General features: G+C 46.9%; 1 protein-coding gene across 1 annotated transcript; it reads left to right on the top strand.

The window, feature by feature from the left end:
• The first annotated feature begins 825 nt into the window (after positions 1-825).
• Positions 826-12,797, top strand: LOC135809682 (ATP-dependent RNA helicase DDX3X-like). The gene is made up of 13 exons (XM_065323088.1): positions 826-1,007; positions 1,115-1,172; positions 1,294-1,431; positions 4,213-4,317; positions 6,046-6,150; positions 6,606-6,988; positions 7,471-7,575; positions 8,146-8,451; positions 8,638-8,782; positions 10,247-10,428; positions 10,976-11,093; positions 11,254-11,413; positions 11,616-12,797. The coding sequence occupies exons 1-13, from the start codon at positions 963-965 to the stop codon at positions 11,917-11,919; spliced, it is 2,154 nt and encodes a 717-aa protein (XP_065179160.1). The 5' UTR covers positions 826-962; the 3' UTR covers positions 11,920-12,797.
• Positions 12,798-13,552: the final 755 nt, after the last annotated feature.

The following is a 13,552-nucleotide window of genomic DNA, read 5'->3' as shown; positions in this document are numbered from 1 at the left end:
GCATGCACTACATTCAATTTGTTTGCATTACCTAGTTGTGACCAAGACCCACATTGCCCTGTAAAAAGGCCCTAGGCCTGTGGGACTGCCCTATTCAAAATTTAATAATAATAATAATAATAATTGCCATTGGTACTTCTTGGTATTTGCTCTTTTGCATTGCAAATATTTCCATAGCAACATGATGCCAACATCGCACCTTTAAAAACTCTTTTTACATACCTGCTTTGTGAGAATTCATAAATAGCACGGAACACCGTTTTCAACCCAAATGTTTCCCATTACCATTAATAGGTAGTATAATTCGTGTTGTCTAGCATCCAAACTAGCATAATTCGTGTTGTCTAGCATCCAAACTAGCATCTTTCTGAGTTGTCAGCTAGCATCCCAAAAAGCATCTTGACAACATTTAGCTAGCATCTGCCGCTGGGGCCTAAATTGGGTAGACGTAGATTCTAGCCAATTATCTAGGATGAGCGAGTGACAAGCCTTGTATTGAAGTAACAGTTAGTTGAAGCATGAAGAGGCCTGCAAGCTCGGCATGTATATCGCGGGCCGGGTGTAACCAGGGAGTCGTAAAATACCGTATTTTACGACTCCCTAGGCCCTGGGTGTAACACACGTCGTTTCGTTGACCCCGGATTGCCCCGGTCCCTTGCACCCTGGGCCTGGCTGTGGCAAGCTAGCAGTAGCACTAGTACTAGTAGTAGGCCGCACTGTAGTCCAGTCTGTACGATCGTAGATCTACGAGTCCCTGGCAAGTCTGATCTGCAATGCAGACTGCACTCTACAGACTCCAGTATCAGATCAACAGATCTGTGGTCTAGATCTGCATATGCTGGCGCTGACAACACGTGCTCGGGTCCTCTTTTCCTTCCTTTTCAACAAGATTCCCTTGCAGCAACAACAACTTTGCTTCTCTTGTTATCTTCTCGTATATCTTTCTTGTTTGGCTTTCCGTTATGAGTCATGCACCACACCAAGATGGTTCAGGTCTAGAGCAGCAGGTTAGTGAGATAAATAGTGTTTTCCGGCTTCAGCCAAAGTTTTCGACAGCCATGGGACAAACTTCAACTATTCGTTGATACTTGCCTGGTCCGTATTTCGTTTCCAGGTTGCTGCTTTGGATTTGAATGGCCGCTCAGGAGGTTCCGGTAACTCGGCACAGACCAGTAAGTGTCCGTAGTTCTCGAAATTAGACGAAGCGGGATGACGTGTCTGTAAAGACCTTGTTTGCGAGGAATTCCCCCCTCTTGATGAAAGCACTATCTCAATGTTGTCTTCCACTTCCAGGATCATCTTATGTGCCGCCACACCTCCGAGGATCTGGACCCAGTGCAGGACAAGGGGGCCAAGGTGGCCAAGGTGCCCAAGCGGGCGGTTACAGCTCAGGCCAGAGGAGCGGTGGAAACTACTCTTCACGCGGAGGGGGTGAGCACTTTATATTTCTTCTTGTGCCTGTTTGTGTAGCCGAAAACTTCCACATTTGGTGGTTTTGCTTTGATATTATGACCGACGTGTCTGGAGAGATGGTCGCTTTTTGTCATGATGGACTTGCCAGTACCAATTCATGATAGTTTACACTTCAAGTTTTTCGCCCTCAACTTCGTGGGAGGCACGATTCCCGCCGTTCACTTTACTCTTGGAACTCCGGGAGTGGTAGGTTGTCGTTCGTAACATCCCCACTCATGTAGGGATAAAAGATAATAGCGTTGGCGATAGTGGGGACAAACGAGGGGGAAGTTGACAGACCGGTTAAACTTTGCTTATGACGATTTTTGATTCTGGAAAAATAGAAAGCGGAAAATTGTACAAATGAGAAACCAAAGTCGAATTTTGAGTTCGAATCATTTTCTGAGGGGATGTGCATTGACTTTGTAAGGCTGGTTTCACGTTGCGTACAAATTAGTGGTGTGCACTAGGCCCAGACAGATTTTGCTCCGCTCGCCTCGATATTTAGCCGCAAAATGTTGCTGCAAAATCTTCAATATTTTGCCGAGCCTGGCAGAAGGAACTCTATATTTTGCTCCATATTGCTCCGGAAAAACGTGTATGTTATCCACTTCCCGTACAATCCCGTACAACGCTTCATAAAAATCGCAGGGTCGGTTTCTCAACACGGGTTTCCACGCACGTGTCCCTGAGTTCTTCTAAAATCATGTCGATCCACAGTGAATCGCAGTGATTATTTCGGTGACATGATCTCGTCCTGGGCAGTGTATCCTGCTGAACGGGTAAGAAACAAGGAAATCCAAGTATCGGGCATCGATTTACCCAGCATCTCGATATTTTGCTCCGATTTTGCCGGCAATTTCCGCTCTTTCAATTCTTCGATATTTTGCCGAAAGAATTGCCGGCAGGATCTGTCTGGGCCTAGTGTGCACAGGTAGTCTGGTACCCGTGCTACCCGTGAGGACCTCGGGTAGACGGGTTCAGAATAGTACCAAGAATCCATAAACAATATGCAACTGTGATCTCTTTTCTATGGGCCAGATGCGCGGCGCGCTGCCTTCATTACATCATTCAGCTGCAGTCCACGCACTGCGAAAGTCAAACACCTCACTTTCCCTCTGGTTTGAAATGAACTTTCGTACGGAACTGGAGTTCACGCTCCAGAATTTAGGGATCGCGTAGGTTCCTGTTATGAATCGAGCAAAACGGATGGGCTCGTACGAGAAATTGTGAGTTTGAATGCATGCTTTCAGAGCGTGATGAAGGCAAGTTACGTAATGAAGGCAGCGTGCCGCGCACTGACCCATAACCACAGTTGCATACTCTTTATACACTCTTGATACAGGTCTGCTCTCGATATAACAACTCTCACTTGTACATAAACCTCGCTAGTACATAAAAAATCAAATCCCGCGCCGAAACAGCATCACTCCCATACAAATTTTGTTCTACACAACATAATCCTACATAACATAAACCTCGACATAACACACGCTACGGCGGTCCCCGAAGTGCGCACTCTCGATACAACATAAATTCACTTGCACGGTACGATCAAGCGGTAGCTGTAGGCAGTTTAGGCCAGTTTAGTCCTACATAACGTAAACCTCGGCATAACGCACCCTACGGCGCAGTCCCCGACGTGTGCACTCTCGATACAACGTTACGTAGATTCACGTGCGCGGTACAATCAAGCTGTAGCCGTAGCTAGCCAGCTTAGTCTATTGTGCATATATTCTGCGTCATTGATGGTATCTGATGTCGATGGTGGTACAGTGTGTATATGTTTGCACGGTTGAACCCGCCTTGTAATACCCTTCATTTTGAGGTGCATCTTGTTTTTTACACACGGTTTTCTACATAACATAACTCTCGATATAACATACTTTTTGCGTGGTCCCAGAGATTACGTTATATGGAGAGTAGACCTGTAGTACCCGAAAACCCGAAGTCGCAGATGACATCATGTGCAGTGCACGTGTACAAATATTAATTCATGTAATACTCCGCATGTCTACCCAATGTGTAAGGGAAGGGGTGCATTGTGGTGTTACCATGGAAGCATCACCCGATCGGGCACCCGTGCTACCCAAACCCGATACCCGAAGAAAAATGCGACTCAGCCCTAGTACAAATCCATCGTGGCATTACGTTCCCATACAGATCCCCATAGAAACATCAATTGAGGTTTTATCGTGTATTATTTGTTTTCATTTATAATACCATTTTTCGAATATTGCATTCATTGTGTTATTTTCCCGTACAAGCGGTGTGACACGGAAAAACATATTGCAGCCCAGAAACAGCTAATGTGAGTGCGTTGAGAAACACAAGCGCAGCACCCTATAACTGCACGTTTTTACATTTTGGGGGTGGCGAGGGTACGTACCACAGCTAACCGTTCCAGGATGCAATCACACATGAAAACATTGCTAAGTGCAATACAGTGGGAAAGGGGGGAACATAAACGTTCCATTTGCTTTGAAAAAGGTGTTTTTTTAGTACGTAGTGGGAAGTCGACCTAAGCATATTGTTGCAAGGAAAGTAAACATCGCATGAAGGGGACATGCATCCATTCTGTGTTTCGAATTTGCCAAACGCACTGCATGAAAAGTGTTAACTGGGACGTCCGAGATCAATATCAGCCGCAGTGTGTGCGTGTGTGCGTGTGTGTGTGTGAAAACTGAAAATGCACCCGACATTCAGAATCTGCATTTTCATGTGGTGCTGACAACATGCACTTTTGTCTATGTCTTTCAGGCTCAGGATCGTATATGCCATCACATGCACGGGGATCTGGAGGCCAAGGTGGCGGTTATAGCTCCGGCCAGAGAAGCGGTGGCAACTACTCTTCACGAGGAGGAGGTGAGCATTGGAGTTTTTTCTTTGGGTAGGCAGCACTAAATTGTAATCATTCATTTCACATCAAATTCTACTTGCGGGAACATGCCAGGCAATTTGTATGGGAAGTGTTTGGACAAAGTAAACGCAGCACATACTGTAGTTGCCCAGCCTGTTCGAATAAAAAAAGGATTTAACCCAAAACGAAGTTGACAGACATGTTCTCAGTGCTAGAAGAGGTGTTATACATTCTGCTGGTGTATAGTTCTTCTAATTGCGGACGTAGCTCGAGCTGCGATCAGCGTTTGTAAATTGACTATTCTCGCACAGCGATAAGCCACACTCGCTACACACCAAACAACAGCACATTTGTATTGCGGTTAGGAGGGCCAGAAGTGTGACACCACGTTCTTTTACATGGAAGGATGCGGAATTGTAGAATAGCGGAAGAAGGGACAGAGCACATGGATATTCTGTGAAAGCAACGCAATGGCAGCAACTGAGAGAGCAATGACCGAAAACCAGAAGCACCACTTGGGACCGTCAGATTAATTCGTCTGGGCCGAGCCAGCCGGGAAAAAACCCTCGCGCCGACGGACGCATTATTTTTTTGAGGGAAAAAACCGGGTGTAAAACCCCAAGTGGCTAATCTGACAAGTACAAAAAGCAGGGAGGGAGGGTGGGTACCTCAAGACGACTGGCCAGTCGTGCTCATGCGCAGCGGTTTAGAGAACATGTGAAGATGTACGAGTAAAAAGAAATTGATCAGATGACTGCTCACTTGTGAGAAAAAAAACACGAGAAAAAAACCGCTGTGACGAGAAAATACTTCTCGCCTCTGTCGCTGCGCTCTGCCGTCGAGAAGATACCATTTTCAACACGAATATGTGTGGCATCAGGGGATGCTAGCGTAGCGTGAGGCATCATGGCTTGATGTTGTTTTGTTCGTACATGTAGCTTGTTCGTGTATGCTATCCTGTGGCTCGTCTGTAGACCCATAAAGCAGGATTCACAGTAATGCGACAGCCGCAAAACGGGAAATCCCCAAATCGCAGCCCACGCAACCGCCGCAACTGTGCCATCGCAGAAGTTGAGCTTGGCTTAACTTTTGCGATGCGACAAGCAATTTGGCGTATGATTTTGACCTTTTCTACAGCAAAGTTGTACAAAGGTTCAAGAGTTGCCTGTAATTTTGTACAAGTTGTACTAAACCGCGTGAATACCATGGTGACGTATCTGCATTGAACTTCGCGCCAAATCCGCAAGGCGTTGTCGCATCGCTGACTTTTCTGTGAATGGTATTTCGCGAGTTCGCATCGCACGCCTCCATCGCAGATCGCGTCGCATCGCAAAAAAGCTTCTGTGAATCCCGCTCGTGTGAGTTTGGGCCTTTTTTTAGGGGTATGCCAGTTTCGAGGTTTCCTTCGAAAACTGTTTCAATTGCCCTGCACAGTGGCTCTACACCCCAAAGGAAACCTACCTGCAACATTTGAGCGAAATTGGCGAGATCACATTTCACAGTTCCTATGGTTTTCTCAGACATGAAGCCGTCTTGAGGATTCTTGCACCTTCATCTGTCTAGAAAGGAATTTGGGTGCACCCATTCCAACAGCATTGGACATCAGTGCTGCTTTTACATGACTGGCCAGGCACCGAAACGTTTAACAACCAGTTTGGATCTGCAGTGTTGTGGGAGTGAGTGTCTACCCAAATTCCGTTCTTTAATACTCAGCTCCACATTTGTCTTTTCAGGTTCATATATGTCATCAAATGCCCGTGGATCTGGAGGACAAGGTGGCCAGTCTGGCGGATATGGCTCAGGCCAGAGGGGAGGTGGCAACTACTCCTCATATCGCGGTAAGCTATGTAGTCATGATAAGGACCCTTTTCTCTTCTGCTTTTGTTTCTGTAAAAACATGCGACGCCGCTTAATTCATTGTGCTGGCTTTCCTCTTCACAACCGCCGCTGCTATAGGAATAAGAGCAAGCTTTCATGATACTGCAACAAAGAGCCCACCTGACTGTTTGTCCCCAATGGACCATTGTTATTGCCACTGTCTGACATTCTATCCTTCTTCGAAGAATAGAATATGATATGGGTCTTATCTGCTCAGCACAATAGAGCAATAGCAGTATGGAAACCACCGCACTTGAACCATGCTATCGCTTAGATAGTGATGAACTTTGAGAGAGAGAGGGAGAGGGGTGGGGATTGGAGAGAAAAGTATGTGCACTACACCAATAGGAAACCCACCTTTAGTCCAAAGCGAAAGCTAATAGATTCATTTGCCTGCTTGTTCTATTTCTGGCAGACATTGACTTCAACTCTTCCAGTGCTGAGGACTGGACAAAGCCTCTTCCCGCTGACAAGCGCTTGGAGAAGGAGCTGTATGGAGACATCCGCAGTGGAATCAACTTTGACAAGTATGAGGATATTCCCGTTGAAGCCACTGGTCGCGAAGCTCCAGCCCATATCAGTGAGTTCGCGGAGTCTGATTTGTGCGAGATAATCTGCAACTGCATCAAGCTATGCAATTACACCAAGCCAACGCCCGTTCAGAAGTACGCCATCTCTATCATTGGCAACAAGCGTGATCTGATGGCCTGTGCCCAGACCGGTTCTGGAAAGACTGCTGCTTTCCTTGTGCCTGTTTTGGACCAGCTTTACAAAGGCGGCCCACCGCCTCCTCCGGAGGTGAGAATGAGAAATATATTGATGGAGTGCAAATGATTTCACAATAACAGCTTGTTAGTTGTGACATAGCATGTGTGTCCAACTGTTGCTCTTGTGCATATGCAGTGCAACTTCAGTATAACGTACCTCCAGGGGTCATACATTCTGTTCTTGTAGAAGAACTCATTCATGGGATGGCGCATGCAGTGTCCTTCCCAAAAGTAGTTATTTGTTCACAATCATGTGGCACTAGCCGGAAAAAGCGTGATGTGGCCGCTAGCCAACCATGCGCCATGTATGTTGAGGTTCTTTGTACCAAAGTTATGCTGTCATTTCCCCCATGCCATAATTGTCTATCCCATCCACAGATTTGTCCGTCTTTTTTCGTTTTGTTGGGATCAATTTGATGCTGGGCTTTTTTTATCCATCTCTCACAGTGTGCATGTCTAGTCTCATGATGCCTGGTCGTGTTTTGGATGTATATTGTATTCTTTTCTGTACAGTCTTCTGGTCATAGCTACAACTCTCGTCGCAAACAGCATCCTCTCGCTTTGGTCCTGGCTCCTACTCGTGAGCTGGCCGTCCAGATCTATGATGAAGCTCGCAAAGTGAGTCTAAATTTGAATCTTCATCGTTTTAGACATAGTATACCCAGTCTCTATCTTATCTTCCCTTATACCGTAAAGTACCGCCAGAGCGCCCCGTCTCGCGAGAGCGCCCCACCTTGATTTTACAGCCAGAGAAAGGAAAATCGTATGGCAGAGTGCAACGAAGTGTGTACGATGTGGGAATCTTAGTGTACTAAGGTCACACTTGGCAGGTTTTGTGTGGAGCTTGCGTCCTCTCGAAGGCACGGATTGACTGCATAACGTGCAATATGTGTACAAGGTTCATGTCGTATGACCTACAGACAGCAGACAACCTCCACAAAACGACCACGAAAGGATGAGATGGTGGGGCGCTCTGGCGATACTTTACGGTAATATTCAAGTCGTGTTGACGAGCCCTTTCCAAATACCCCCAGGTTCTTTTGCTGTTGCACTTTATGAACAATGTCCCGGGTGCCTTTGGTTTGGTAGTGGTAATTTCAATGTAAGCCATGTGTGGATTGTGCTTGGACTACACCATTTGTAAGTAACTAAGCCTGTTCTTTCTTTATGCTTTACTTGCTCCTGCAGTTCTCATACCGTTCACGTGTGCGCCCATGTGTGTGCTACGGTGGTGCTGACATCAGCTCCCAAATTCAGAACATTGACCGTGGTTGCCACTTGCTCGTCGCTACACCTGGTCGTCTTGTTGATCTGATCGAGCGTGGTAGAATCTCCTTGGATCAGATTCGCTTCTGCATCCTGGACGAGGCTGACCGTATGCTCGACATGGGTTTCGAGCCCCAGATCCGACGCATAGTGCAGCAAGAGCATATGCCCCCACCAGGCAAACGCCAAACTCTCATGTTCAGCGCTACGTTCCCCAAGGAGATTCAGGTTCGTACTGGTGCTGTTTCCGTGAAGAAGGACCCTTCCCCTATGTGGTGCTGTACAAAATGTGGGTAGCGTGCCGCACCACACTCCAATGCAAAGATGCACATGCTGTTATGTACTCTTGGTTTTAGTAGCACCGTGCTTGGGTGCTAATTCTTGTCGGTGATGTTCTCTTTCCCTTATCCGCAGATGCTCGCCAGAGACTTCTTGAACGATTACATCTTCTTGGCTGTTGGACGCGTTGGATCGACGAGCGAGAACATTACGCAGAAGGTTGTCTGGGTCGATGAGAACGACAAGCGCTCCTTCTTGCTTGATCTGATCAATGCTTCAGGTACGAAGCCATGTTGGCTGTGTCGCTTGCATTCCTTGATTTATGGCTGCTCAAGTGGCATTTACCTTTGTTGTGTGTGGTGAGATGTGATGGCCAGAGGGTCGAAGAAGTCCCAAATGTACATGCATATGAGCTACTCTAAACGCAATGTTCCATGGGGTTCTGTTTTTCTGAATTTATAGCTAGAAATGGGTCCATGTATCCACGTATTGTAGTCCAGCGTGCAAGTGTAGCCACGTCCGGAATCCTAATCACGAATGCAGTATGCTTATTTCTGAAAGTGTAGATTGCTACATTGGAAATCTGGTTTAGACAAGTTGGCGACGACCGTTTGGACACACAGTGACAGGAGAACATCATGAACATTATGGGGTATTCACACGACAGGCACTTGCATGTTTTTACAGGGAGTGACTGTGTGGATTCACACAGCTGCACTCGACGACAGGCACGTTTGCATTTTTGAATGCTTCACCGACCAGTAGCCATGGGTATTTCAAATTTTCAAAACACACATACGATAATTATCATGCTCTAAAAGAGCCGCGTAAAAAATCAAGGCTTGTTTCTCGCTTTTTGGTGTAAATGTACTCGTGCACGCCACGATTATCGTGAAAGTGGGAAAGCTTTCACTTTTCAGCCACTTTCAGGCACTTTTCTCGTTCACAGGTAAAATACCATAGCAACTTTCCGGTGCACGTGGATTTGCCTGTCGTGTGAATACCCCATTAGTACCATGCACAAACAACCAAATGAGCGGGAACGTAAATATTGTGTCAATACCAGACCCACAATAATTGTGTCAAATTTGGGATATGCAGGTTTTACCTATTCATCCGTGTCCAGTAAGGATAGGTGACCAAGAAGGCCATAAATAGTTGCTTGGGAAGAGCTCCACTGCCTTGGTGATTTATGCCATCGCTGCCATTCCTCTCCCTGCAGCTTGGAGAGCGAATGCCGTGATGGTTTCAGGGATAAAAATTGCGTGATTTTGATTCAGATCCTGAGGAGATATTGCTGCTACAGCTGACAGCTAGAGGACGTGGGCATTAGCTAGAGATTACACCGCGGAGCAAGGCTAGTCTGTTGCAACTGAGTTTCATGCTCCGGAAAATCATCGGGCAACGTGCGCGTTGTGTTGGTCGTGCCAGTACAATACAACGAAGGGGGGGGGGGGTGCTGAGATGTCAGTGGTCCTGGGACATTAGGTGCATCCGTTTGTGCAGTTGAAATAACCACCATTCGAACAACAAAGGCGAAGGGCTGTGTACCTGTAACTTCAAGATGCGGGTGCGTGTAAAGAGTTTGGTGAGCATCGCTATCAAACTTATGCAATGACACTTGAATATTTGTGCCCTGATCCTGCAGACTCTCGGTGTATCAAAGTGGCTCACAAAATGTGTCCCTTCATTACTCACTAGTTCATTACGTGAATATGTTTGGCTTGAATGTGTGTTGTTGTAGGTCGGGGTGCCCTGACTCTGGTATTTGTTGAGACCAAGAAAGGAGCTGATGCGCTCGAGTACTACTTGACCTCGGAAGGCTACCCTGCCACATCCATCCACGGTGATCGGTCACAGCGTGAGCGTGAATTTGCCCTGAAATCATTCCGCAATGGTCACACACCTATCCTTGTTGCCACTGCGGTATGTTCTGGAGTTTTGCTGTTTCCGATCTTGATTGTGATGCTAGGCCCTCTATGTCCACCAGAAGTACACACAAACACAGCATCATGAAATTCTCGCATGAAGCGCTGTTGTATCAGAACATTCTTCTGATGCACTGCTCCTTTTAGGTGTTATTTCCAGCAGGTGAACAACAGTCCTAAATCACGTTTGCTTGCGCAAGGGTGCACAGATCGTGCAATGTCCACCATGGGTTAGCAGGGGCGTTTGAAGCTTGACATTGTGTAGACTGTGTATGTCATCATGCAATGTGGCCAACTTGGAACTCCTGTGGGTGGTGACACTGATACTGGAGTTGCACCTTCCTGTACTCTTATTGCACCTATTAAAGCGTGTCATTGTGTGATTTGCCTGTACATAGTTCCACGACACTGTGTTCTACCAACTGAACACATCCTAGGATACATTGAGAATTCAGCTTTGAATACGCGCTACCGACAGTGACTGAGCCCCGAATAGGAAGTAATCTCCTTGTATGTGTTCTTGTCCTGATTTTTTCATGTTGTAGGTTGCTGCTCGTGGTCTTGACATTCCAAACGTCAAGCATGTTGTCAACTTTGACCTTCCCAGTGACATTGAGGAGTATGTGCACCGTATTGGCCGTACTGGACGTGTAGGAAACTTGGGTAAGGCTGCTCTTTCACTTTTTTCATTTTGCACTAACTCTTGCTTCCTTGCTATGGAAGTATGGATTCGTCTGGGTATAGTTCTGTTTGGGCGTTCCGCTCATGTTGAGTACAGTTCTTTATCAACTTTCCGCTGTCATCTTCTTCTTGTTGTTGTCAGGTCTTGCTACCTCTTTCTTCAATGACAAGAACCGCAACGTTGCTCGTGACTTGGTTGACTTGCTGAGTGAGGCCAAGCAGGAGGTTCCCGGCTGGCTCGAGTCGATGGGCTATGAGTCTGCCCGGTCCGGTGGTGGACGCCGTGGAAACCGAAGCAGAGGGTAAGCATATCATGCTCACACTCCCCATTCTCGTGTAGGGATCTACTCGTGCTTTTCATTGAGAATGTTCGGTCATCGTGAGTTTGTAAGCTTCCGGCCATTCATCTTGCATGGCTTAGAGGAGTGCATGTAGGAGTGTTTGTTTTTATCGCATCCTCACTTAATTGCTGTGTGTTTATGCCTGGCTGTATCTTGTGTTCAGACATGGTGGCTTTGGCGGACGCGACTTCCGGCAGGGATATTATGGTAATCCGAGTGGCCAGTCATCACATGCAGGCGGTGGTGCTGGCAGCTCCGGCTCGGCTTACTACAATGCACCCGCTGGGGGGTATGGCTCGCAAACGTACGGCGCTGGTGCCTCCTTCCAGCAGCAACCCGCTGGCTACTCCGTGCCATACAGCGGAGGCGGCGGCGCTGGCTATGCTGGTCAGCAGCAGCAGCAGCAACAGCAGACACACCGTGCTGCACATCAGAATGCAGGTGGAGTGGACTGGTGGGGCCAGTAAGAATCTCCAGATTATCATACACTCTTGCTGCCTAGTTCACACCCACTTAGTCTTTCCTCCTCCTCCTCCTACTCCTTTATCCTCTCCTCTTAGATCACTCAAGCATTATTTCAATTTATTTGCCTAGCTTTTCTTTCTTTTTGGTTTGTTCTTCTGGTTTCGTCTCAGTTCTTGATTGGGTTCGGACATCACTTTAACCTTTCCGTGATTACTTTCTTTGCTTTGAAAATCATCCAGGACTAGAATTGACCAGCAGCCGACTGGCAGTTGGGCAGGGCCCCTTAGTGTTTAGTTTGCGTGTGCCGCGAACGCCTTTCTCTTAGTTTTATTGAAGTGAGCTGGTTCTCAACCGATCAACTAAAACTGGGCGAGTGTGAAGTTCGCCTACATAGCATGTCAATGTGTTACATGCTGTCGTCCCGTTTACTTGCTCCATCTGCTCTCTTCTTTGTTTTCTCTCTGCTCTTCTGTGGTCGGAACGTGCTAATACTGAGCAGCGTTCTAGACTTTTCAGAGACGCAAATTCTAGTTCGTCATACATGTATTTGCCTCCCTGTTGTTTTTCCTGCGTCCTTCCGCGTGACTGGCTACTTCTGTATGATTTTTACAATAGTATCTGGGCCTAACTGTGTGTTGGCTGAGTTTGGTCAAACTGACTTTCTTAGGTTTGACTCGGTATGTAATCTTTGGCGGGTGTCGGAACGACTAGCTTGGTTTCTTTCACTTTTTCTCTTCCCCTTTCATCACATACTACTCTTCTTCTGCTTATCTCTCTTTCTTCCGTCTTCTCACTTTCTTTTGGGCCTGCATGGTGGCGAAGATATCTTTAGTTCGTTGCTAGTGGGGATTATTTTAACTTTAAATACGTCCCAATCCAATCACTGGTGCAGCTGTGTGTTTGTGTTGCAATTTGCAAATATAGTGAAATACGGTATTTTACTACTCCTTGCTTCAAGGTACCAGTGCGTCTAGTGTTTGCTTCTATCAAAGCAGCATGCTGCATACTGGCAAGAGTACATTATGAATTTATGTACTCTTGATACTGGTAACCCCAGCAAGTGTAGGGTCTGTTGCATGGGTAACCAGTAACCATGGTAACTGTTTGGGTGCTCCATGCATGTGGTGTAGAACATACAGTTGCGCTCACTGAAATCCGACCCGAAGTGCAAAGCTGGCGCCGAAGATCAGTTCCGATTACATCATTGTATGTGTGCACCCAGCCGCATTCGTGCCACTTCCAGGGCGTCGAGGGCCGTGCTAGGGCGCCTGCTTTGCACTTTGGGTCGGATTTCAGTGAGCGCAACCAGCTGGCAACTCTACTTGACTTGTACAATACACCAGGGAGTAGTCAAATACCATGTATTTGACGACTCCCTGCAATACACAGACCAACAAAATCATAGTATCCTCTCAGGGTCTGCGTGCGGCACATACAACTGTGAGACTCGGCTGGAGGTTCCGGGACGCCACCACCCTCTATGCCTATGGATCAGGGCACAGATGCAGATAGTCAGTGACAACATTCCCAGATATTCTCAGTTCCCTTTCTAAAGCTACAAGAAGAGAGTGCTATGTGTACTTGGAAGGAAAGTAAAAGAGTCCAAACGTTTCCTGGCCAAGCAGAACAGTGTAG

This window comes from Sycon ciliatum, chromosome 2 (genome assembly GCF_964019385.1).
Source record: "Sycon ciliatum chromosome 2, ocSycCili1.1, whole genome shotgun sequence".
Taxonomy (NCBI): Eukaryota; Metazoa; Porifera; class Calcarea; order Leucosolenida; family Sycettidae; genus Sycon; species Sycon ciliatum.
Note: the sequence above shows the minus strand (reverse complement) of the source record. Positions and strands in the feature narration are given on the sequence as shown.